The sequence below is a fragment of the Triticum aestivum genome, chromosome 6A (assembly GCF_018294505.1).
Source record: "Triticum aestivum cultivar Chinese Spring chromosome 6A, IWGSC CS RefSeq v2.1, whole genome shotgun sequence".
Lineage (NCBI taxonomy): Eukaryota > Viridiplantae > Streptophyta > Magnoliopsida > Poales > Poaceae > Triticum > Triticum aestivum.
The window spans coordinates 597288303-597314013 of NC_057809.1; the positions used below are offsets into that span (position 1 = coordinate 597288303).

Consider the following 25711-nt stretch of genomic DNA (forward strand, 5'->3'; position numbering starts at 1 on the left):
GTCACTAAGCATACAGATTAATTTTAATGAACATCATTATTTTTTTAAATAACTTAACATTCAGATGCAGGTGCAGTCATCACGGCCTTCCACGTAATTCAGGACAGAAGCATCCAGCTAAGTAGATGACAAGAAACAAAAGGGATTCGAAAGGCAATCTGCAAGATATAATTAATTAGTTATTGTCACGCGCGCGGAGTAGAAAAAGAAAGAGATCGCCCCGCGTCGCTCTCGCGAGCGGCGTCGGGCGAACCCTAGCCTCAACTCCGCGGCCGCCTCCTCCAACCTCCCTTCCCCTGCCGCCGCCGGAGGGCGCCGCCGGGCGAAGCCCGTGGGCGTCGGCGGCGGCGGGTTCTCTTCCCCTCCCGATGTGTGGCGGCAGCGCGAGATGCGGCGGCGCGGCGGGGGCGTGACGCTGGTGCGGGGCGTGGCGGCGGCGGGGCTCTCGGCCGCGCGGTGCGGGCGGGCGTTCAGGTCGTGGTGGTTGCACGATGCAAGACCATGGCGTGACGGCGGATCGGGGCTGACGCAGGGACAGCGGCGCAGGCGCGGAACCGGCTCGGATCTGGCCCTGCGGCCGCAACCTCGGCTTCAACGTGGGGAGAGGCCGGATCCTGGCCGGGCTTGGCCGGATCTAGCTTCTCTGCCACCGTTGGCCGCCCTTGATGGGGCTCGGTGGCTTCGTTCCGGCGGCCAGCGAGGGCTTGATCCCGGGGCGGCGGCCCCGGACGGCGGAGGATGTGTCGGCCGCCGTGGACTCGCGACGGGCGACGCGACGGCCGCGGTGGTGGACGATCCTTGCACAAGACGCTTGATGGAGGCCATTGGAACAGATCTGGGTGAAGACCTGCTCGCGGCTGCTGCCGAGGCCGGCGATGGCGGCACTATTCGGTGTCGTTCCCTTGTTGAAGGCATCGCTGTTGAGAAGTTCCATGCCACTATCGGCTACCTCCGGGGGAAACCCTAGATCAGTAGATCGGATGACGGCAACATTATTATGTCGTTTTCCTCTTGTGGCGTCATTCTTGGAGGTGTACACGGGCTCGAGGGACCAGTGGACGAAATAATTGGTGGAGCGGTGATTCATCCTGCACATTAATGGTGGCGTTTCTCGGCGGCATGGCGCAGTGGAGACTCGGCGCCCGATGTGTGGCGAGGGACTCACGCAGGAGGGTGACGTTATCAGGCGTCGTGGTGGCGTCGATGGCAGAGAGGCTGGGCAAGGTGGTGCAGCAGTACAGCTCTGAAGATGGATTGGTGGCAGGTGGCTGCGGCAGCCTCATACCCGGCAGGCGGCCTGGTTGAGGACACTAGTAGAAAAAGGGCCTTCAGTCCCGGTTCATAAGGGCCTTTAGTCCCGGTTCTGGAACCGGGACTAAAGGGTCGATACTAATGCCTATCCCTTTAGTCCCGATTCAATCCAGAACCGGGACTAAAGGCCGCGGCCACGTGGAGCTCCACCTTTAGTCCCGGTTGGTAACACCAACCGAGACTAAAGGAAATTTTATGATTTTTTTTGAAATTTTTTGATTTTTTTTATTTTCAAATTTCTGAATTATTTTAACCTCTAGTCTATAATCACCACCCCTCATCACTTCTCAATTTATTCTCTAATCACCCTTCATCATTCTAAATCATCTAACTTCCCGAACGGTCACCCATCCTCCCACTCCCCCAGCCTGAGCATGCTTAATTTCCGGGTTCTATTCTCCCTCGCTCCAAGTCTGCACTTGTTGTTTTCCTGACAATACTAAGATGTCAATCCTATTAACCTTCAGGAATTTTGCTTGAGCATGAAGTGACACATTTCATAGTTTTATTTTGAAACTATTGTTTAAAAAAATAATAATTATTTAGTAACACTAATATTTCTTGAATAATTAGTTTGACCATTGTTTGACCACAGTTTGACCGTAGTTTGACCAGATTTGACCAAAATTTAAATAACAGAAATAATTATTTAGTAACACTAATATTCTAGAATAATTAGTTTGACCATTGTTTGACCACAGTTTGCCCACTGTTTGAATTTTTTTCGATTTTTTTCACTCTAGATCTTAAAAGCCCCGTAACTTTTTTTCTATTAGGTTTTCGAGGAGTTTGACCATTGTTTGACCATAGTTTGCCCCCTGTTAAATTTGGATGTAACTTTTCGAGTAGATGATTTTTCATACAAAAATCTTTTTCATCCGAGTTAGTATGCAAAAGTTATGCCCATTTTTACAAATTTCAGAGAGATTTTGCAAATAAAGTCAAAATTTACATTTGCAAATTTTCCCAACAACTAGACCACATATCACATGGGAAACTTATTTTCTTTTATTTTTTTGACATTTCCATCATTTTCTTTTCTTTTTAAAACTGAAAAGGCGATCCGAGGGGGGGGGAGGGGTAGAGTTTGAAAATGGGACCTTTAGTACCGGTTCGTGGCACGAACCGGGACTAAAGGTCTCAACCCCATTAGTCCCGGTTCGTGCCTCAAACCGGGACTAAAGGGCCCAGGTGAACCGGGACTAATGCCTTAGCCGTACGAACCGGGATAAATGCTCACATTAGTCCCGGTTCGTGACTAAACCGGGACTAATGTGAAAAGTGCCCCATGACCATAGCCCTGTTTTCTACTAGTGGGAGTGCGCTGGACTGATAGGTGCCCCATATCCGGCAGGCGTCCTGGTTGGGACCTCAGGTCTTAGATGTTTAAGTTTGGCTGCGATGTCTGTTTGATATTAGGCCCAGACTATCAGCGCTCCTTCATCAATTGGATAGGAGTAGCGACAGTTGTTGCTTAGACGGTGGCTTTAGTCTTACTGCTGTATGACTTTGTAAGGTCTTGTGAGAATAATTAATAAAGTGGCCGTATGCATCACCCAGATGCAGAGGCCGGGGGTCCTCCTCCTTTTCTAAAAAAAACAACTCCCAATTTATAAAAGTTTTATTCTGTGGATTACTCTCACATTTGTAAGTATTTCTGAAGATAAATCCGATTATACTATCTCTTCATGGAGGTTCCCATAATAATAATAAGAAGGAAAACAGCCAGAATTAGTATTTGCACTAATGGAGGTTCTGTCGACACGCACTTTGAAATTGGGGTTAGACAAATGTTGTAAATGTAGTGTCGAGAACGTGCGTCTAGCACGGTGGTAAAGACCTTCTGGAGTGGGGCTACCAACCGGAGTTTGAACAAAGAAGGTCCCCCGCTGCGTATACTTGTGTTGTCCGGATTTCTCTCCCCTTGGGTCGAGTTTTTCTTTTTTTTCGTAAATGTAGTGTCAATGGCAAATAAATTTTGGACCTTGATAAAAATCCCGAATGTTTGGGATTTGACCATGGCAAATCAAACGTTTTCTATGGCAATTTCAGTGACGCGAGGATGACAAGTTTAGTTGGTAACCATGGCAACTTTGTGCTCGGTGTATTTTTGCCAGAAAACTGCCGTCCGTTTGACTAAAGAAACCAAGATGTTTTTTTTTGTGCGAGCGTAGCGGTAGCTGGGCCGGCCCAAGCGAGTTGGACGCCCAGCCGGACACGGCCGCAAACAATATATCACCCAGCCCCAGGCTCCCCCTCCCTTTCTTCGACCCCAAGACAACAGAGAGAGAAAGAGGGAAAAAAAGAGAGGCTCAGCAGCGGCGATGGCGAGCGGCGGCGGCCCGATGACGAAGAAGGAGCTGGGCGAGACCCACGACGTCCTCCGCTTCGGCGTCAACGACAGCGTCCGCGGCGACCTCGCGCCGGCGCACCCCGTCCAGGCCACCATCCACAAGGTAAACCCTCCCTCCCTCCCTCCCCGATCTGCCCCCGTGAGCCGGAAACCCTAGCTCTGAATCCGATTGTTTTGCGCAGGAGAACAAGTTCTGGGAGGAGAAGAAGAAGTTCGGGACCGAGGCCATCTACGGATCCGCCTTCAACATCCGCAGGGATCTCGACGCCCAGATCCTCTCCAGGTACCAGCTCGTTCGCTCCCCCGCCGCCCCTCCTTTCCCCTCCCGAGAGATTAGAATACCGCTCTAGGTTTTGGCCAGCTTCAGCGGCATCCATCATCTGGCCGCTGGAATTCGAGGGCCTCTAGAGGAATTTTGGGTCAGATTGCGATGAACTGGTAGATTTGATAAATGCGTAAGTAGGATTCTCTTTGCCAAACTCTGCTGTTTTCTTGATGGCATCAACAACAAAAGAAAGGTTTGAAACACGGGTTTGCTCTTGCAGCTAGCAGCAGGCCTTGCTGTTTTCGGTACAGGCTCACATCAAGGGGCATATTGCTTTATCAGTTGTACCTGGAATGCATGCCAATGTAAGCTCTAGTTCTAGTGGAGTGCACAACTGCAGTCAGAAACAAATAAAAGACTCTGGCCCAACAAAGGAACAAGAAGATTCAGTGAAAATTATACTAAATGGACAGCAGCATGAAGATTATGCATAATAAAACTGTGATGAAAAAACCCTGAACGCATACAAGGACACATCAGTTTGGGTGGTTATGCAAACCATTGAGCCAAATGCATACAAATAAAGATAACATGAACATAAATCAGGCTTCCAGCAAAACCCATGGCCAGTTTGACAGGTTCCAACAGGGCTGCAACTGCAAGTGTTACAGTTGGACAACTGAAGTAATGTTAGCCTCAATAATAGGCATATGCATTATTTCCTCTGTTAGCTTTGCAAACTTGGTTAAACAAAATGCCAACTAAATTTCCATACATAATTATCTATTTAGGTATGCCATCTGCCATCCTAGTATGGTAATACCTAAAGACTGCCTGCATGACTGGATTCAGTGTCCTCCCAATCCTGATATTGTATTTCCTTGTACCAGTTCTTGAATTTCTGAAGAAAATATAGGCTTCCATGGGGGAAACAATTTCCCCGATTTATCATGTTTAATTGCCTTGTTCTTCTATGGATATCAAAGTGGAAACAGTCAAAGGTTCAGTAATACATCAAGAAATGGGTCGGTCCATGCATGTTCAGAGGTCATGAGTATGCATATATCCTGGTGAACTTTTCACTCTGTCAAGTAGAATGCGACATAACGGATTACTGCGTTCCAAATAGGAGATACAAACGAATCATGCAGCTTCAGGAATATAGGTTATATATGGTAGAATGAAGTAATAAAGCAATCACATCTCCACATATGCAGGAATCTCACAGTATTCATTATCCCATCAACACTCTAAACTGGCAGAGATCTAATTGGGTTTGTCTTAGGAAATAAAACTTCAACAAGCTCACGTTGACCATGAGCTGCTGCTAGCTCAATTGCAATTGACCATCCTATATCATAGTACAGAACATAATATGTTATATGATTCAGGATGAAAAAGATAAAGTGGTCAACATCATCAAATCATAAAAAAAAGACCGAAAATGCTGTAAGAAAACAAGATATTCTTGAATTCATCCCAGTGGCAGTAAGAGTCCTAGATACTGCTAAATGAACTTCATTTCAGAGCATAAACATTAGTAAACAGAGAGACATGACATACCTACAATTACCTGGTTAGGGATGTAAGGGCCGGCTTGGGCCTCTAGCAAAGCCTGGACAAAGTCAATTAAAGCTTTTGTTAAAGCAGTTGATCCAGAGTGATTTCCATTTTGTTTATACACTTTTGAACGTCGCTTGTTCTTGTCTTCATTTTTTTCTTAAAAATATATAGGCGATAAGCTCTTTTGACTTCGCAGCTGCCTTGCATTAAAAACGTTCGATTGATGATTTCTGTGTTTCCAGGTTCCAAAGGCCCCCAGGTGCATTGCCATCATCTATGCTAGGATATGAGGCGATGACAGGTTCCTTGGATGATTTTGGATTTGAAGATTACCTTAACTGTAAGGATTGCCATCCTTTTCTGTCCATCAATCTTTTGCTTGCTGCTTCATAACTCTGCAGGCTTTTGTGCAAACTTGCCAGTTATGACTTATGAATTGATTGGTTGGAGTTAGGAAGCTGTTATGGGCATTAGCTTCTTTGCTCACAGTGGAACGCACTCGAGTAAAATTTATATTGATCTGATGGGGTTTGATCCTGGAACACAAAGTTCTTGGGAAATCATGATACGTTTTATTAAAATGGTTCTTTGCAAATTTTCTGTACTTCTCGCTAGTTACATCTAGCATAGAGTTTGTGCTTTATTTAGAATATATAATACCTGCAGAGATCATTATTATAGCTATATTTACAAGGTAGGCAGCTAATGGGTCTTGATCTATTTTTGAGGAATCTCATCAATAACCAACAAAAAAGTGTTCCACAATTTTGTCAACCAAGCTTGTGCCCCTTAGTTTTAACTGCCTTAGCCAGGCATATGGTTTCCATGGCAAAGAGTGCAGTCTGTACATCAATTATCATCTGTGCTTCCACTTATGAGTTATGTTGCGATACTTGAGAAAATAGCTTTCAGTGCAAAGTTTACCCGTGCAAGTTCCCAACCCTTTCCTTGTGTCGTTTACATTGCTAAGAAATGTTCTGTGGTGCTTGCGTTAATTAGTTCTTGTTTCCTTGGCCACTTCTGCAGTGCCCCAAGACTCTGACAGCCTCCGCATACCGGACATGCACCACGGAATGGAGGTTCGCCTTGGCCTGTCGAAGGGGCCCATCTGCCCCAGTTTCAATTGATTCCACCCATGTATTAGTCTTGTGATACGTCGTGCTCCCCGTCCAGCATCTATAACCAGTCACTAGACTGTATCATGGATTTGTGAAACGTGAGAACTAAATTGGCATTGCATCAGTTTGAAATTCCTTAACTTCGATTGTACTGACTCTGTGTTTTCAGTTTTGGACCTCTATTTATTTGCTTGCTGTTCTCTGTTGTTTCTGGGCAACTCTATTCATGTTGACAGACTTAAAAATGCTGATCTGGCCCAGCTCAGCTTCAGGTTTTCAGATTCCTGCTCTGTAGACAGTCTATTGTAGGCAAGGCCAGTGGATCTTCATGTTGGTTCATATCCTTTTTCTAGTCTAGCTATAAGAAGCATCAGGCTTCTTTGCTCTGTTTTGTGAGCAATTTCCTTTTTTGACCTTGAACCTTTTATTTTTGTGGAACCTCAAAAATTATTTTTGAAATCGACCTCAAAACTTTATTCATTTATAAACAGCATAAACAGGGTTACATCATTGATAAGCAGAGGTACAATAGAGGAAGGTGGGTCATGTAAACATGTAGTCCCAGGATCATGATTTTTGCTAAGAACGGCAACTCGTGAGCTACAGTGTTTGCTTCTGTGTATTCATGAACATACTCCACCGTGGCAAAGTCTCTGGAGAGGAAGGAAGATTGCCGCTGCAACCCCCTGCAGAATGGATCTCATCTTGCATGGCTGTAATGACATTTAGGATATCTGAGCTGACGGTTATCCTGTTGCAGCCTAGGGATTCAGCAAATAACAACAGCCCGTGCTAATGCTTCCGCTGATAAAACATCAAGTGCAGTATCTATTCTGACATTCCTTTTGCTGCCATGAACCTTCGTTTGTTATCTTGGATCCACATTGATTTTGACAAAATCTTCCTTGGGCGGCGCCCATACAATCTTCCTCGTCTTTGGACGGTTACCTGAAGCCAGCATGTAGTTTTTGGCGAGGATCTTAATCCACATTGCTCATCTTTCCTGCCAGCGATTAGAGGTGAACTCTGATCCCGGGAGGAGTCGGTGGAGCCTCCCGAATGGGCCCTTAACCACAAAAGAAAAGGGAATTGCTCCCGGCACTTTCAAGCTCTCCTCAAAAAGGGAAAATCCACAAAGAAAAGACTCGTTTGGTTGGTTAGTTGTTTCTCTACTCTGTGGTGAAGGTTTTTCCTAGTTTATTTTGGCAACAAGACTGGTGGAATCTGTCGAGAACAATTCATCGGCTAACCAGAAATTGCCAGCTTGTTGGTCCGTCGCTTCTGTTGCTGGTGCCCCCGAATACCTTTACACTCTGCTGCACTAATCAAGCAAAGGGAGTATACAACTAGCATACGCCAATCTGCAGGTACGATCAGTTGAGTGCGTCTCATTGTCCTCTTGCCACAAGCAAACACAAAACAGGGCAAACACGCTGCACAAAGTTACAAAACCCAAAGCTTTCGAGATAGTTATCGGCATAAGCAATCACGACAGTGGTACAATACGACCGGAGCGCATGCATGGCGGCGAAGCTAGAGTTTAGCCGGTAACCATGAAGACAAAGTACAATCATTAATGTTCAGTTAGTCGTACTTTTGAAATGGATGTTCAGTAATCAGTATTAGCACTGACTAACAGTTGTGCAGGCCTAGATTTGACCTGTAGCGAGAAGCCTTGCTTGCATGAGGCGCCCCGGCAGATAACACTAATTGAGCCCATCATTGCCACTTGGAAAAAGAAAGCCTCTACTAGTCATCTACGCTCCATCCCATTAGCTTTACACTAGCAAACACAGGCTAAGCTCCTCACCTAGCCTGAAATTGCAGAATAATTGCCTCTTTTCCAGCACATTTCGACGATAAAATACGATAAGGAAGGCCACAATGGAGATGATTTGCATGTTGCTACTGAAAAGGCCAACACGGATATAACAAGACAGGGGCCCCGGGGTTCCTGCCTCTTGTGGATTGGTCTAACCCAAGAGGTTGGTATTAGATTAGGAGGATTGCTAGTGTTACTTTTCAATTATGGTGCCTTCTTTTGGAGGAGGGACTCGAGGTCAGGTGTGGCAGTTGCATGAGAGGATTGGAGACAGTGGTCAACTTCTCACCAACTAATTATTTAACGTCTGCTCCATTCTTGTGTTGATCCTAAACAAGCAAGGCCAGGTGGGTGCTACTAATTGTATTTAACACTAGTCTTTGGCAGAATTAGTTAAATAGTGAAGTAGTAGTCGCACCAACTAGATTTGGGCTAACTGTCATGATTGCTCATGTTTTATTCAGACAGAGGTCTTTCCATTCTCATGGTAGATTATATGGCTACGTACTAGTAGTAGTAGTTGATGTATTTTTTATTTGGTTTTGACTTTTGAATCAAAATTAGTACGCTTGTGATACTCATTGCCATAGCAATCAAGTAAAAGGTCAGAGCCAGCAGCCACTACCGGTTGGGTTGGATAGTGGAACTTGGATGCATGCCATGAACTTGTGCCCTCTTTTCAAAAAAGAAAATAAAAGTGCATGGACTTGCGGTAGTGCTTTTCTTGTTTTTGTTTTTGGAAGAGTGGACAGCAACGTATAGTCACTGTACTAGTAGGCAGAGTGCTTGTGGGCCAAACAAATGTTAGCATCTCCAAAAATCGACGCGTGCATTGTACCACGCATGCTGCTCCAACCGTAAGTTCGATTTTCATTTATACATGTCAAATAACCTTTTGATCTGTGATGGACATGTACACCATAATGTTACATCCCCATCTTGGTGTTGCCAGGATAGCTACTGCTCATGCATATAACGCGCAGTTGCGCCACAAACTTTAGCAGAAGGAACCGAGGAGAGAAACCCCCACTAATAATAACGTCCCATCAACGCTAATTGAATACCGTGTCTTGTATGCATGGGTAACATTGGATGTACGTAACAGCTCTTAAATTTTTTGTCTAGCCGATGGAACAACCTGCCGGCATGATGCGAGACATTGAGCTTTGTTAGTTAGGTGCGGCGTCAATTCGCCATGGCGTCCGTCTGGCGAGCCAGCGAACGCACCAACCAAACCCTATCTATCTATTTGTCTAGAAGAGTACTGTCTTGCCCATCACTTGGTTCGGTTATGGCCATGGGGCTACTACCATCGTCCATAGGGCGGAATGTTGCTCGAGCTTGTCCCGCCCACAAGCCAAGCAACCAAAGGCAATGGGAGAGGATTGCAGCAAAGGCAGGCAGAGCCATCGATATCTTCTGGATGGCGAGCAAAAAGAGGGACACACACTGGTACATGCCTACACGTCGTCTCCCTGTTGATGATCTCTTGTACGTGCGCACTGATCGACCTTGTTTGCAGATGGTGTGCTATTTCAACTGTGAATAGATGATTTTTTTTCTTTTTAAAATGAGATCCATGGATACTAGCATTCAGGACATATTTTTATAGAAGGAGCCCACCCAAATGAGCCCACCCAAATACGACGGGCACGCTACGGTAATTAAGACTGTGGATGCACACGGCAGTTTCCGGGCAAAAAAGAACCATGAATTTGCACAGACGGCTCTGTTTATCATCTTCTTGACTTCTTATATTTCGCTCAAGACATGGAAAATATTTGGTCATGGTCTCCTAGTGCAGCCCGTGGCAAACCGTACGTACCAATCAACATGACCGTCACTAGCTTATCTAGTTCTCTTCCTTCCTTGTCACATGCAGTAAAAAAACTGCAGAGGAAATTGACAGTCTGAGATAAGAGGATGTAAATAAAGAGTCCCGCTTCAGTACAACCCCCCCATAAAACGTATAAAGGGGCAGTATAGACTTTTCACATGGTATTCCTACTTTGTATGTATGATGCCCTACATACCCCCGGACTGGGCCGGCCCATGAAGGTTTCGGCAGTAGAGACCGCACGCATACAGTACGTCAGCGATCTAATGTGTAGATTGGAATAAAAAGCGAACTCACAATGATTCGAACTCTGCACCTCTAGCCGACAAAAGATTTTTTTTTTGAAAGGGCTAGCCGACAAAAGATAGTAGCGAGCCAGTCACCCTGAGAAGCTTTGGTGACAAAAACTGAGCGCGCCCGTTAAAGAACTGTACTATACAGAATCTGGCCAGTTTTTGAATCTCTTTCTCTTTTCTTGGAAATTGTGAAAATTCTTTAAAACGCAAGTAATGTCTGAAAATCCGACAGTTGTCTGAACCACTCTAATAAACTTTCAAAACTCAATTATTTTAAAAAAAGTGCCCTTTTTGACATATATTTTTTAGATCCTGAACATTTTCTGAAAAAATCAAAAAAATTGGAATTTAGAGAACAAAACCTGTTAAAAGAAACATTTTCGAAATATTGAATTTTTCAAAAGAGCGATCAGTTTTTGAAATTCCCAAAAAGAATTAGTTTTGAGAAAATATGAAAACAGGACATTTTTTCATAGTGTGAACAGTTTTCAGAAAACAAGAACATTTTTTAAATTGTCGTATATTATCGGAACTTATGAAAACAATATGAAAACACGAGCATTTCTTAAATAAAAAAACTAATAAATAAATATTTTTAGAAGTCGTTATTAAATTTTTAAAGAAGAAATTTTTTTTCTGAATTTTCCGAATTTTTGAGAAAACGTGAATGTTTTTAGAGTTTGACTAAACTCCAGCACGGATCACTTTTTAATAATCAGAAAAAAAATTAGAGAACATGATTTTTCTGGAAAAACATGTACATTTCTTAAATACTAAACAACTTTTTAAAACGTAAAAATATTTTTGAAATTTATGAAAAAAAAGTCACAAACATTTTTACAAAGAAAAATAAATATAAAAATAACAAATAAACAAAAAACAAAAACAATGAAAAAAACAGAAAGCAAAAGAAAAAAGGAAAAAGAGAGAATATAACTGGAAACACTGTAAAATAAAAATTACAAAACTAGAAGGGTAGTTCCTACGCTATCTGCAGAAATGGCCGGCCTAAACACGTGAGAGCATGACACAACTTACAAACGGTGTCAGAATTCGTTAAAACATGGCATAGGTGCCTACCATGGGCGTAAACACCCGCTGACAAAATTTAGGAACATTTGAAGCATGTCCAAAACACGACCATGTTCAACGGAGGGTGGTTGGGTAGGCCCAGAAGATTCTTTGTGAGAGCATGCTTGTTTCTCGACATCCTTGAAATGAACCCAATTTTTTTGATGTCCTTATATGACCAATTCAAGGCATCATGTCAAGTTGTTTTGGTTTCCGACAAATTTTGCATTTTTCGGAGTTTTCTCGGTTAGAAAAGAGCGATAAATGGCCGGATGTGTCGCAACTTGCATACCGTGATAAAAGTCGTTCAACCTTGCATGCATGCCTACCGTGGGCATCCCACCTTCTTGCAAAAGTTGGGTCATTTTAAGATGTCCAAAAACAGACGGTATTCGACGAAGGGTGTTCGGGTTCATTTGAAAGCACGTTTTTTTTCGACGACTGTCAAATGGTCCAAATGCTTTCGTTCAGCTTCTATGACCAACAATGCATCATGCCAAGTTGTTTGGATTTTTGACAAGTTTTGCATTTTCTGAAGTTTTCTTGGTGACAAGGGCTGATAAATGGCCAGAAGTAAACGCGTCGGAACTTATTAATACCTGACATGAATGGCTCATATGTTTGTGGTAGGCTGCTTCAAGAAGTTGGGAGCATTTATCCATAATCCAAAGAAACACCATTTGAAAAGAGTGTGCCACACAAGGCCTCCCTGAGCATGTTGTTTTTCCTAATTGGTTGCTTCTGTTAATTGCAATTTTGTCATTATCAATCAATATGAAGATTTTCTTATGTCCTAACCATTTATTGAAATTTCTCGACAATTTTGAAATTTCAAATTGTATATGAAAAATTACATACTTGAACACTTTTTTTTCCATAATTGTAACGAAATGGCAACAATTGATGAAAATTGTAAAACCTGTAATTTTTTTTAAATTCATCTTTTTTTATTAAATGCAAACATTTCTAAAATTTGTTAACTAAAAATCCAAAACGGACATGTTGTGAAATTCCATAGCATATTGTCTAATTGTAAACTATATTTGGAAAAAAGGATCTGGTATTCTAAACAAAATTTCAAATGTTTGAACAGGTTCCAAAAAGAAGAATAAAGTTCAAGAAGGAGAAAAATGAATTAACAAAAATGAGAAGAAGAACCAAAAAATAGAGAACAAAAAATAGCTTATGCCCTACGAAACAAAAACATGTATTCAGAAAATGTTCGTAATTTGGAAAAAAGTTTGTGGTTTCAATGCTCGAATTTTTTTTTAAAAAAATGTTTGTGTTTGTCAGTACGCGACACATCTTCCACGGACTTGCTGGGATTGAGTCCTTGCAGTCACCCATTTCTTTTTGCTTTGATTTAAACGCGAATAGCCCACCGGACGGAAAAAAGGTACTAAAAATTAAAGTGCAATAGTAGGAGCTAGATCCTTACCCCTCGTGGCCTTTACTGGCACAAACAGCAAGTACGCCAAATCATCTGAATAGTAATAGTTTGCATAGGTATCTTATATGATCATTTGGACAGATCAAATTCGAATATTTTGAAAACAAAATTGTCCGGTAGCGTATTTTCTCGGGGGTAACGGAAAATCCGGTTTCGACCGGTTTTCCAAGAAATTCGTCCGAGAAAAAACAATCTAGTTACAGTACGTCAATTCTATTTGATGCAATATGGCGCGGCATATGTGTCACCAAATATAGTTTGTCCGACTGGCTAGCGTCCTGTTCACCAAACATCGTGGTTGTGTGTTCGATCCCTAGTAGCTTGCGTTGTTTTTTTGATTTTCGATGCCCCGCTACAGTATACACTCACTAATGGGCCAGCCCATGGCGAACTTTCTCGGGGCTGTCTTTAATTTTATAGCGCGAGGTACGTATTTCTAAGAAAGACCATCCTACCCTTTATTACGAAGGGATATCAAAAAATCTCGATCCCTAGTAGCCTGCGTTGTTTTTTGATTTTCGATGCCCCGCTACAGTATACACTCACTAATGGGCCGGCCCATGGCGGACTTTCTCGGGGCTGTCTTTAATTTTATAGCGCGAGGGACGTATTTTAAGAAAGACCATCCTACCCTTTATTACGAAGGGGTATCAAAAGATCTCCTCCGTTGATGTGTTTAGGGGGGTTGTACCGAAGCGGAAGTGGTAAATTAATTAATTAAAACGATTGTTCTAGGGCAGTTTTGGTGACCCTTTATTATAGCAGATCGACGACGATCACTAGTAGAAAAAGGGTCAAACGTGAAGCACATTAGTGCCGGTTTGAATTAGAGCCGACACTAATGTGCACATTAGTGTCGGTTCGTGGCGGCGATCAATAGTACCGGTTCGTGGCGAACCTTTAGTACCGGTTCATGCCATGAACGGTACTAAAGAGGTTGTGTCAGCCTGCGGTCAGGCTATGGCCCCACCATCACCATTTAGTGCCGGTTCGTACCACGAACCGATACTAATGAGGTTATGGTAAGCTGTTTTTAGTCCGACTGGCTAGTGTCCTGTTCACCAAACGTCGTGGTTGTGTGTTCGATCCCTAGTAGCCTGCGTTGTTTTTTTGATTTTCGATGCCCCGCTACAGTATACACTCACTAATGGGCCAGCCCATGGCGAACTTTCTCGGGGCTGTCTTTAATTTTATAGCGCGAGGGACGTATTTCTAAGAAAGACCATCATATCCTTTATTACGAAGGGGTACCAAAAGATCTCAATCCCTAGTAGCCTGCGTTGTTTTTTGATTTTCGATGCCCCGCTACAGTATACACTCACTAATGGGCCGGCCCATGGCGGACTTTCTCGGGGTTGTCTTTAATTTTATAGCGCGAGGGACGTATTTTAAGAAAGACCATCCTACCCTTTATTACGAAGGGGTATCAAAAGATCTCCTCCGTTGATGTGTTTAGGGGGGGTTGTACCGAAGCGGAAGTGGTAAATTAATTAATTAAAACGATTGTTCTAGGGCAGTTTTGGTGACCCTTTATTATAGCAGATCGACGACGATCACTAGTAGAAAAAGGATCAAACGTGAAGCACATTAGTGCCGGTTTGAATTAGAGCCGGCACTAATGTGCATATTAGTGTCGGTTCGTGGCGGCGATCAATAGTACCGGTTCATGGCGAACCTTTAGTACCGGTTCATGCCACAAACCGGTACTAAAGAGGTTGTGTCAGCCTGCGGTCAGGCTATGGCCCCACCATCACCATTTAGTGCCGGTTCGTACCACAAACCGGTACTAATGAGGTTATGGTAAACTGTTTTTAGTCCCACCTTGCTTCCCTAACAAGGCTTTTACCACCATAAATATGTTACTTCTCAAACTATCACAAGCACTTGGTCTTCATTGAACTTTATGTGTAGAATTTGTGACCGCAATATGAGTCTTCATCGGTTTAAAAATCGTTGATGACTCATATTGACAATTCAGGTTGTACACACAAAGGTCATTGATGATCAAATTATTTTTGATGTATAAGAGATTATATTGACAATTTAGACTGTAAAGAAATATAAGATCATGATCTAAATGCTCTTATATTTTTTGCATTCAGTATGCACCATTCAAAGCGACGCCATCAACTTTCAACCGTTTATGCCTTCATTTGCTATTTTTCATGCATTCAATGATTTGTTTTGAGAACTAAATGACCTGGAAATTGAAAAGCACTACAAATGAACTCTGAAAAAGTTGAAACTTGGCATGGTATCATCATTTCACCCACATAGATTGTTCAAAAAAGTAGAGAGGGTTACGGCAAAAACTGGATGCACTTCGTTTACAAACTGGACAATCTCTTTCGAAGTATTCCGGTTTTTGACGAAATTAAACTCATCTGTTACAAAGGCATTTCATTTTTTTAAACTTATTACAACTCCAGACTTTTTGTGTATTCAGTATGCACCATTCAAAGCGACACCATCAACTTTCAACCATTTCTGCCTTCATTTGATATTTTTCATGTATTTAATAATTTGTTTTGAGCTAAATGACACTAAATTTTGTGCAGGCAGCGCACCACCTTTACTACCGGTTGGTGGCTCCAACCGGTACTAAAGGGTGACCAGTACTACAGTTGCTTAGTAAGCTATTTTTTAGTCCCACCTCGGCAAGAGAGAGGGACTAGGAGCGATTTATAAGCCCTGAGTGCAGAGACGATGAAGAAGAGGCTCAATGCTCACGTTGCTTAGCTTCAAGCCTTCAGGAATATGGCAGATTGCACGGAGCTATGCGCAGTGCAGTTTACGCTATTCCGAAAGGCTTGAAGCAAATTAACAAGCATTGCACCTCTTTTTTATTTTTAATAACTTATTACAACTCCGGACTTCTTCTGTTATGGCAAAAACTAATTGCACGTCGGCATTTCTTTTTTTTAAACTTTGGTTATAACTCCAGACTTTGACCATCAAGTTTTGCAGAAAAGAAAAAATAGCAGAAAAGAAAAAAAAACTATAACTAAAAAGAAAAAAAACTATATAAAAAACTACTCAGAAATAAATAGAACAAAATAAATATAGCAGAAAAGTAAAAACTACTCAGAAATAAATAGAAGAAAAAATAAAGCCGAAAAGAAAAAAAATTATATTTGCTATTTTTCAATCGTTTATAAAATGACCGTGAAATTGAAAATCACTACAAAATGAACTCTGAAAATGTTGAATTTTGACAAACTAGATGAAAAACTACTCACAAATAAATAGAAGAAAATAAATATAATAGAAAAGAAAAAACTATATAAAAAACTACGCAGAAATAAATAGAAGAAAATAAAGCAGAAAAGAAAAAAACTATAAAAAAATTGGGGCGCTGCCCTGTGGGCCTGCTAGGCCACGGGCGTGCAATTACAGGCTTTAAAGGCCCAGCAGACTCACAGGGCAGCACGCAGAATTTAGGCCCACAAGCCTGCTATATAGAGGAGTTCGAAGAGGTAGCCGCGACTAGGTTTATAAACCAGTGCGGCTGCCCTTCGCCCGGCGAGGTGGGACTAAACTTTGGGGTGACAGCGCGAGGCTTTTAGTACCGGTTGGTGGCTCCAACCGGTTGGTGGCTCCAACCGGTACTAAAGACCACCCTTTAGTACCGGTTGGTGGCTCCAACCGGTACTAAAAACCACCATTTAGTACCGGTTGGAGCCACCAACCGGTACTAAAGGCCTGCCCTTCCCGCCTCTTTACCTGGCCAAAGTTGGCCTTTAGTACCGGTTGGCAGGCCTTTAGTACCGGTTGGTGGCTCCAATCGGTACTAAAGGCCTCTCCTATATATACAACACTTGCGAAAATTCAGTTAGATCTCCCCACTTCTTTCGTCTCAACCTCTCGCGCCCGTCGCCCGTCATCGTCGCCGCCGCCCGTCGTCCGTCGTCGTCATCGTCGTCGTCCCCGCCGCCGCCCGTTGTCATCGTCGTCTCGCGCCGCCGCCCCGAACGCCGCGCGCCGCCGTCCGTCGTCGTTCCGCCGCGGTCCCGTACGTACGTCTCTCGCACTCCTCGCGTACCCGCCGCGCCGCCGTCCGTCGTCGTCGCACCCGGCCCGTACGCCGGCGCCCCCGCCCGTACATATGGGGCGGCGGCGTACGGGGCCGCACACACAGACATACACACACATATATACATACACACACATACACACACACACACATACATACATATATACGTACACACATACACATACATACACACATACACACACATTTTTTTTTTACTTATTTTCTATTTTTTAGAAAAGTTAATTAGATGATCGAATCTTAGATGAATTAGCTAGATAGAAAATTGTTGAACTAGAGATTTGAACTAGTTGAATAATTAATATAACTAGTTTATTTTTAGTAAGAAAATTGTTGAACTAGTTTATTTAGGTATATGAGATTTGAACTAGTTCAATAATTAATATAATTAGTTTATTTTTAGTAAGAAAATTTAGGTATCTGAGATTTAATGATCTAAGTAAAATATTATTTGTTAATGCGTTTTTCTGTTTATTTAATTTTTTTATATATTTTGAGTTTATATAAATGTTAGATTAATGTCGAATGTTAGATGAATTAGATAGAAAAGTTAAATATATAGTAATGTCAATTGTTAGAGATGAATATAGTTAGATATATTAATGTCAAATGTTAGATGAAGATATATTTGGCTAGATATTAATTAATGTTAGATAGTAATAGGTGTTTAATGTTTCACCTATATGAACATAGGAAATGTCATCTGATGACGAAAAATATTTTATTATGTGCGAACACTGTGAAGACCAGCGCGGCCTGTGCGACAGAAATTTTTCTTGTTGATGGTAGGCGCTTCAGCATCAAGCTAGATGAGACATTCGAAGTTGATACAGTAAGTCATTTTGGCAATTATTATTTGAATGCAAAACTTATGCTTCATTTGCTTCAATTTATAATTTTAAATTTTCACTATTCTACTAGCACATCCCCTGACATACAAGAATTTTTGTCTTGGATAAGATAGGTTTTAGTGCTATAGATGATATGGAGGTAAAGAGAGTTTACTTGAAGACGGAGCATGGGTATACTTTCAACGTCAAATTATATAATGGAGACACATACACCCATTTTGAATGCAAAACTTGGCAAGCACTATGCAAGACTTATGCATTTGAGCCTGATATGGGTCGATGTGCAAACGCCTCCAGTTCTACCATTACGTGAGTTTTTCTCAACCATGCATGCATATGTTTATGTCTTTGATACAGTTTATTCAAAAATAGTTGACAACTAATTTGTATTGTCAGCTTATTTCGATTCAAACAAACATGTCCGGCGCTTGGTAGACATGACCTAGTACTGCCCCGGGGCTCAACTAAACTGTGAGGAGATAAGTCATTATGTTTCATGGCTTGAGGATCTTAATAGTGTCAAGATAAATTTTTTTCCTGAACTTAGAAATGTTAGTACTCAAAACGTGCGACCAATGGTGATCGTATTGAACTACGGTCATATCTATAATCGAAAGATGGTAATATTTTAACTATTTGTCCTTAATTAGTGCATCTTTTGCATACATTATTTTTGAAGCTAAACTTTCATTGCTTAGTATATTAATTATTATATGATGTTCTTTAACAGGGACTTCCGATGACAGTTGTGCCTCAGTGGATCGAGACTAAAGGTGACATGTCAATGGTTAGCTTACGGCCAAGATATCCTACATTACACATGAGTGCATTCAGGATTTCTGAAAGCGAAGAATGCTTAATAGTGAAAGATTGGAGCAAAATTGTTAACGATCGCAGAGAAGTACTAGGGGGCAGCAAGGAGAAGCGCAACCCAAGATTAGGAGACAGATTCATCTGCATGCTCCAGTATGATGAATCAGGAGAGCTATACATGTTCTATGCTATTCTACCTGAGAGGGAGCAGCAGGAGTAGCTAGCTACTAGTTCATGCTCTTAATTAGTACTTGTCTCATGTCCGTGTCCTGAACTTCGATGTTGGTGATGATTATGTTGAACTCGATGATATATTTGCTTCTGTTACAAAGTGAATGTTTCCTCTTTAAGCTAGCCAGTGTTGGTGATGATTAGATAGCTAGCGGTAATGACTATGATGATTAAATAGTGGTATAATTAGACGACTACGATGATTTTTAGCTAGCTAGAGTTTATTTATTTATTAATATGCGATGATGATGATGATGACGACGACGACTACAACTCATTATAACGTAAAACAATCCTAAATTAAATTGATAACACAAATTTAATTGAAAAATAAAAAACAAAACAAAAACATTTAGTACCGGTTGGTGTTACCAACCGGTACTAAAGGGCTCCCGCCCCCCGGAGCTGGCTCGTGCCACGTGGTTTCCCTTTAGCACCGGTTCGTGCTGAACCGATACTAAAAGGGGGGAGTCCTTTAGTGCCCACACTTTAGTGCCGGTTACTAAACCGGCGCTAAAGGGCCTTACGAACCGGTGCTATTGCCCGGTTCTGCACTAGTGGATGGATGCAGGTGCACCAGCGTTGTCTGTTGGCACGGGCCAGGTGTCCTGACCCGGCCATGAAGACCAGTCTTGGATGGATATAGGCAACAAGTTTAACAACTCACACGCATTCGAGGCTTGCACGGCAGGGTTGGCACCTGACATTCTCCAGCAACGAACATACCAACCTTCACAAAAGCTCCCAACAAATTCCAGCTTCCACATGCATTGTGGTGCATACTCAAGAGGGGTATAACTTTCTCCTCTTCTATAAAGCTACGGTACGCCTTTGGCGTACCCTCGAAAAAAAGAGGGGAAAAAAGTCCAATTATGTTGTGTACAAATATCCTATCAAAAAGCTATATGTGAATTTTGCTTTGTTTTGGGATACCGATTTTGAACCGCGCCCAGACTCGTATCCATAGACTGGACCTACTTGCGGTGCGAAACAAAACATGTATGTGAGGATGTGCACGGAATATTATACTGTTGAGGATCTTTAGGTATATTTGACAAGAGTTTGCAGGATGGTTAGCGTGTTTCTGTGGCTAGAGTTTGTATGACGTTTTAGATGTTGTTACATGTGTTTGAAATTAGACAATAAAATTTAGAGTATGTTTTGAGCGCTAAATTAATATGACTTACATTAGGATTGTCTTACGTATGTTTGTTCCAGAGTTCACTTAAATTGCATATACTAAGCACATTCTAAATATGTATTCCCTATCCATATTACTTATCACTGTGTACTAAATCAGCGAAAAGTAATATGGATCAAATGGAGCATCATATTTGTAAGGTCCATTAATTCACACCATGTATCGCTTTGAGCATTTTATTGTAGCCGATCAACTATAGTTATTGCTGTGAACACTAAGGCCTAAGAGTTGACCCATAAAACTTAGTTGTTTGAAGAATATGCTAGAAGTCAGAAATACGTCAGATGTCTTTGTAGATCATGCAACACCCTTTTTCTTATGAAGCATGACATAATATCTTAGAAGAACTCCGAAGCATTACCTGATATCCATGGTTGTCAAGCCTCATTCCAGTAATTTCTCGTAGTATTGTCTTTCTACAAAGAATTTGTTCTTCAATTGCCCCTTATTTTATTATATCTCCATCATTTTCTATAAACTTTGTCCTCCAAGTGCCTACAGAAAAAGAAAATGTTCCACATGATAAGTCATGCTTTTTGGCAAAAATAACTTAAAGATTGTGTTTCATACCAAGCTACTAAACCTTGCTTCATCAACAGTCAAATTGTTAGCTTTTTTCTATGCGTGTGGAAGTAACATAATGGGCTGTAACATAACTTGGTCTTACCTTTGAATCTATGTTTCGGTTGTAGAGATAAGTAAGGGACAATTGCATTCTTGCCCTTAGTTGGTTCCTACCCATGGGTTTTGCCTCTACTTTCCGACTCTACTCAGTTTTGGCCCTTAAAAAGAATTTTAGGTCGCCCGAATGCCCTTCCATCATCGTGCCATACGGTCAAAGGCATTTGCCTTTATTTTGGACTAAAATGCCCCTGGTAGCTGGCAGAGGTGTTTTGTCCCGATGGTTGGCGAGTTGAGGTTCAGGCGGCGGTGATCCTGCCAACTGGCATGAGAAGAGGACCATCTGGCTGCTCGGGCGAAAGCCTTGCTCTGACTTGCCAGATATGATGACGTGACACCTGAGGGAACCACACACCTTCTTAGAGGCATCATCGCTCGAGGGCCTACGCCCTTCTTCCTCACACTTTGGGGAAAAACCTAGTTTTAGGTTCCTAGAATGGACAATGGTGGCGCTCATGTGTCACTGTCCTTCCCAGAGATATCGTTTTAGAGTAGATTTCGTTTGCTGGTCTTGTCATTGCTTGCTGTGGGGATGCTAGGGCGGCGTCCATGGATTGATGTGGTGTGGTTTCCTACTTGGCGACGATGTCGGCTTCGAGCATCTTTGATAGTCCGTTTCATCGGGCGTGTTCGACGGCCGTTGTGTCTCACCATGTCTTTATGAAGTCTCAGCTGCTGAGGAGGAGCCTTCGCGCCGATAATGACACATGATGCTTGGTTCATGTCGGTGCTTGCTCGACACAGGCTCCGTGCTTTTCTCTTGCAATGTTCGTCGACAGAGTCAGAGCGGACTGGTTGCCGACTCATGTTGTTGACAGTTTTGCATAAATCGGAATGGGTCTCATCATCTGTCTGCTGTGAGGGCTACGTTGGTTGTCGTCGATGGTGGAGTCGGAGTCACGGGCTTGTAGAGGAGTGATGACGATGACACTGATTGTCAACGTTGACGGGACTTTCTCCTTGACGCTGTGAGTATTTGTGTGGGTAGTCATGTCAACTGGGTGTCCTGTTGTTGCGGATTTGTTGTGACACCTTTTGTCCGGTTTTCTGGTGATTAATCAGGAAACTCTTTTATTTCTTTTTAATGAATCGAGATCTTCATGACCGACTTTCAAAAAAAGAGCAACCACAGGACTGTTTTCCCAGCCGCTACGGTGTCCGCACGCCTAAATTCAACTCATGGGTGACGGAATCATCGCCGGAATTGCCTGGTCGTGCAAGTTGACATGAGCCAGGAGCTGTTTACCCGTATACATCGATCGATGCACGGCTCTGGCCTTCGACAAATTAACACAGGTTCCTTTTTTTGCGGGTGAATTAACAGAAGAAAATGACACTGATGCAATCGGCCCGGTGAAGGAGGGGCCGATCTCCAGACCTCCCGAGGCCCCCGCGTCGTCCCCGCTCGGGCGACTCGGGCGGGATCCAAAACCCTAGCCGCCAGGGGTTCCCATCTGTCCTCCCCTTCCTATAGCCCGGCGCTGATGGCAGTGGCGGGGTCTTCTCTCTTGCCTGCGCCGTGCAGGCGGTGCGGAGCCCCGCGGCGTGGGTGGCACGGCCGATTTGGCCTGGCGGCGCGGCGGGCCTGCCTTCCGGCGGCGGTGCGGCGGCTGCCTCGGCCAAGGGCGGCGATGGTGGGGTGCGGCAGTCGGCCCTGCCTCGGGCTGCGTGGCGGCGTTCGGCGGCGGCGCCGGGTCTGCGGCGACACATCATTTGACCTCGGATCGGCGGTGGCGGCATGGAGGGCCTGGTGGTTGGGTCGGCACCATGCGGGTTGTGCCCTCCGGACATATCTGATCTGGCCGGTGCGGCCTGCTCCATGTGTGGCGGCTCAGATCGGCGGCGACCCGTGCACACAATACGTGATGGAGGTTCTTCGAGCGGATCCGGGTGAAAACCTTGTGCTCGGCTTGATGCCAAGACCGGCGTTGGTGGCACACTGCGTTGTCATTACCTTCTTGAAGGCATCGCCGTGAAGAAGCTCTAGACCTCTATCCGCTACCTCCGGGGGAAACCCTAGATCAGTTGATCGGATGACGGCAGCGCGTTGGTGTCGTTTCCTCCTTGGGGGCGTCATTCTTGGAGGCGTACACGGGATCGAGGGACCAGCGGGCGCCTTTTTTGGTGGAGCGGTACTTCATCCTTCACATTGATGACGGCGGATCTCGGCGGCGTGGTGCAGTGGAGACTCCGCGCCCGATGCGCGGTGATGGACTCGCGCAGGTGGAGGTAGTTGTCTGGCGTCAAGGTGGCGTCAATGGCGGAGTGGCCTGACAAGGTAGAAGCCTCAATATTTGCTCTGAAGACGGACCTGTGGAAGATGGCGGCGACGACACATGTGAGTACGTCAGACCAGTTTATGCCCCAGACCCGGTATGTGGCTCGGCTGGGGCTTCTGGCTTTTGATGATAGGCTTAGGTGAGTTGACCGGGTATTTGGCCCAGGTAGCACCCCTTCATCATATGGATATGAGTAGTGGCATATGTTGCCAAGATGGCGGATTCAGACATATTGTTGTAATACTTTATAAGGTTCTCGAGAATAATCAATAAAGTGGCCGTATGCATCTCCCAGATGCAGGCCGGGGGCCATCCTCCTTTTCTAAAAAAAAATGTAATCGGCCCGGTTGGTGGATGGGTCCGTGCATTTTTGTTGTTGTTGACCATGACCAAAATCGAAACTGCCTACCGTACTATGATTTTTGGTACGATTTTGTACGACAAGAAACATGCACGTTTCTTGAGGTTTGAGCCCACACCATCAGATGAGTCTGGTCGTACAAAAATCGTATGAATTTCTGTCATACGTATAGCAGCTCTCGACCAGAATCTGAGTCATTCCTGCGACGGCATGGCGTGGACCATGGCAGTGTCTTTTACCGGATAGATAGATTACGATTAAGCCGCAGAGGCATGCAGCTGGACAGCAAAAAATGGATTCCTATAGCTAGTACCTGGAACCTTTCTGCTCTGCTGCTAGCTTTGTCCTGTCCAGTGTACATACTCACGGAGTCACGGCCGCCACGAGACGAGCTTTCCAGCTTCGATCAAACCAAAAGAGCTCCCTCCCTCCCTCCAAGATACACTCATGCACTGGATACACTACACCACTTGCATGTACACACCAAAAAGGAAACTTCCTTAATTATATGTGGTTTTTCTACGGTGTCATTTAACTACTACAAGTACGATCAACCACCAAAGCTTTGCTCTTTTGTGGGTAGAAAGCACCAGAAGTCCATAGCTCGCTGGTTGTTCCATATACTGAAATGAAAAAAATATGCACGTAGAGGATGGACACAACTACATGCATGTAACATTTGAAACTTAAATATGACTGTGTACAAATAAAAAAACTGACCAAGGTTTAGGTAAGAGCATCTACATCCGGATTTAGCAAATACGGCCCCCAAAAACGTCTGCGGACGCTCCCGGCCAGTGTCTTGACGTGTCCATTTGAGCCCTATTTGTCCATGCATGGGGTCATGCTTATCATTTTCTCCTTCGGCCATTTTCATGTGATTGGCGAGATGAAAAGAGAGAAAGAAAAGAAAGAATAAAGAAAGAGAAAATGTGGCATGAGGTGGGTTGCGTCCTACATGGCGGAGTGACCGGACGCGTCCAGACGTGTATGCGAGCCCTCATATGATCCCGTATTTGATCACAATATGAGGGTGCGGACAACCCGAACGTATAGGGATGATATGAGGAGTCCGGTTAGGTCATCATTTTTCTTCTCTCACATGTCCGGTGACTGAATGGACGCGTCTGCGATCGTTTGAGACCGGTTGTGCTCGGTGGCCCATTCTGGCTGGCGACACCACGCCACCTCGGGTTTCCCTGCAGCAAGCTGCCGGGGACCATATGGGCAGGGGCTCGATGTCTTCTACCACGACCTCCACGTCCGTTGCCTCGTGGCCAGGAGATGCATGCTGGTGAACTACAAGGTTGGGGGAAGGTGAGGTGAGATGCAGCCAGGGACGGGACCACCTCAGACCGGCCATCGGCGAGGCTACCGATCAAGGTGATGGCAAGGCGGTCGGGGCAGAGAGAGAGAGGAGGCGGAGAGGAAGGCGTCAGTTTGACCAAATAATATCCTACGTGGCAAGTGAGTAGAGAGAAAAACGCCGCCATGTGGACAATTTTGCACTCAAATCTGGTTTTGAAGAAAACTTACCCGGTTTTGAGACTCGAGGGACCAAATGTCTCCTAAAACTTGCTGAGGGATCAAGTGTATACTTTTGGTGAACTTGATGGACGAAAAACATACTTTTCTCTATGTCAACATTCACAGTATCAAATCAATATCGTTAGTAGTAATACTATTCATCACCCAGGTTGCAGAATAAGTTATTCTTCACTCGAGGTAATCTTACGATCGCTTCATAAATAAATTATGTTTGGAATACAAATAGTTACATTCGTATTGATTCACAACGTAAAATATGGTATAAGAAAATAAAAAAAATAGGTTATAAGACCAGAAATATCGCATTTTATATATGTTTTTACGTTTGTAACTTTACGTAACATAATTTTTTTTACGGTGAGTATATATTTTCTTATGTTCTCTTTTTACGTACGAAATAAGACAAAATTTATGAAACCTAAAAATGTGGTGCATTGACGTCAAAATAGAGGGGGGCGAAGTTAACTATTCCTCACCCAGGGTGACGAATAGCGCGATCCATATCGTTAGATTCATTATAAAATGTAATTTCATATTATATATATACTTGGTATTCTAGATGTTGATATTCTTCTATAAAAGTTTGGTCAAACTTTATAAAGTTGACTT

At 43.5% G+C, this 25711-nt stretch overlaps 1 protein-coding gene across 1 annotated transcript; it reads left to right on the forward strand.

The window, feature by feature from the left end:
- The first annotated feature begins 3558 nt into the window (after positions 1-3558).
- LOC123128827 (cyclin-B1-2) lies at positions 3559-6810 on the forward strand. The gene is made up of 4 exons (XM_044548925.1): positions 3559-3767; positions 3847-3947; positions 5735-5832; positions 6519-6810. Exons 1-4 carry the CDS (start codon positions 3636-3638, stop codon positions 6617-6619), a joined length of 432 nt encoding a protein of 143 aa, XP_044404860.1. The 5' UTR covers positions 3559-3635; the 3' UTR covers positions 6620-6810.
- Positions 6811-25711: the final 18901 nt, after the last annotated feature.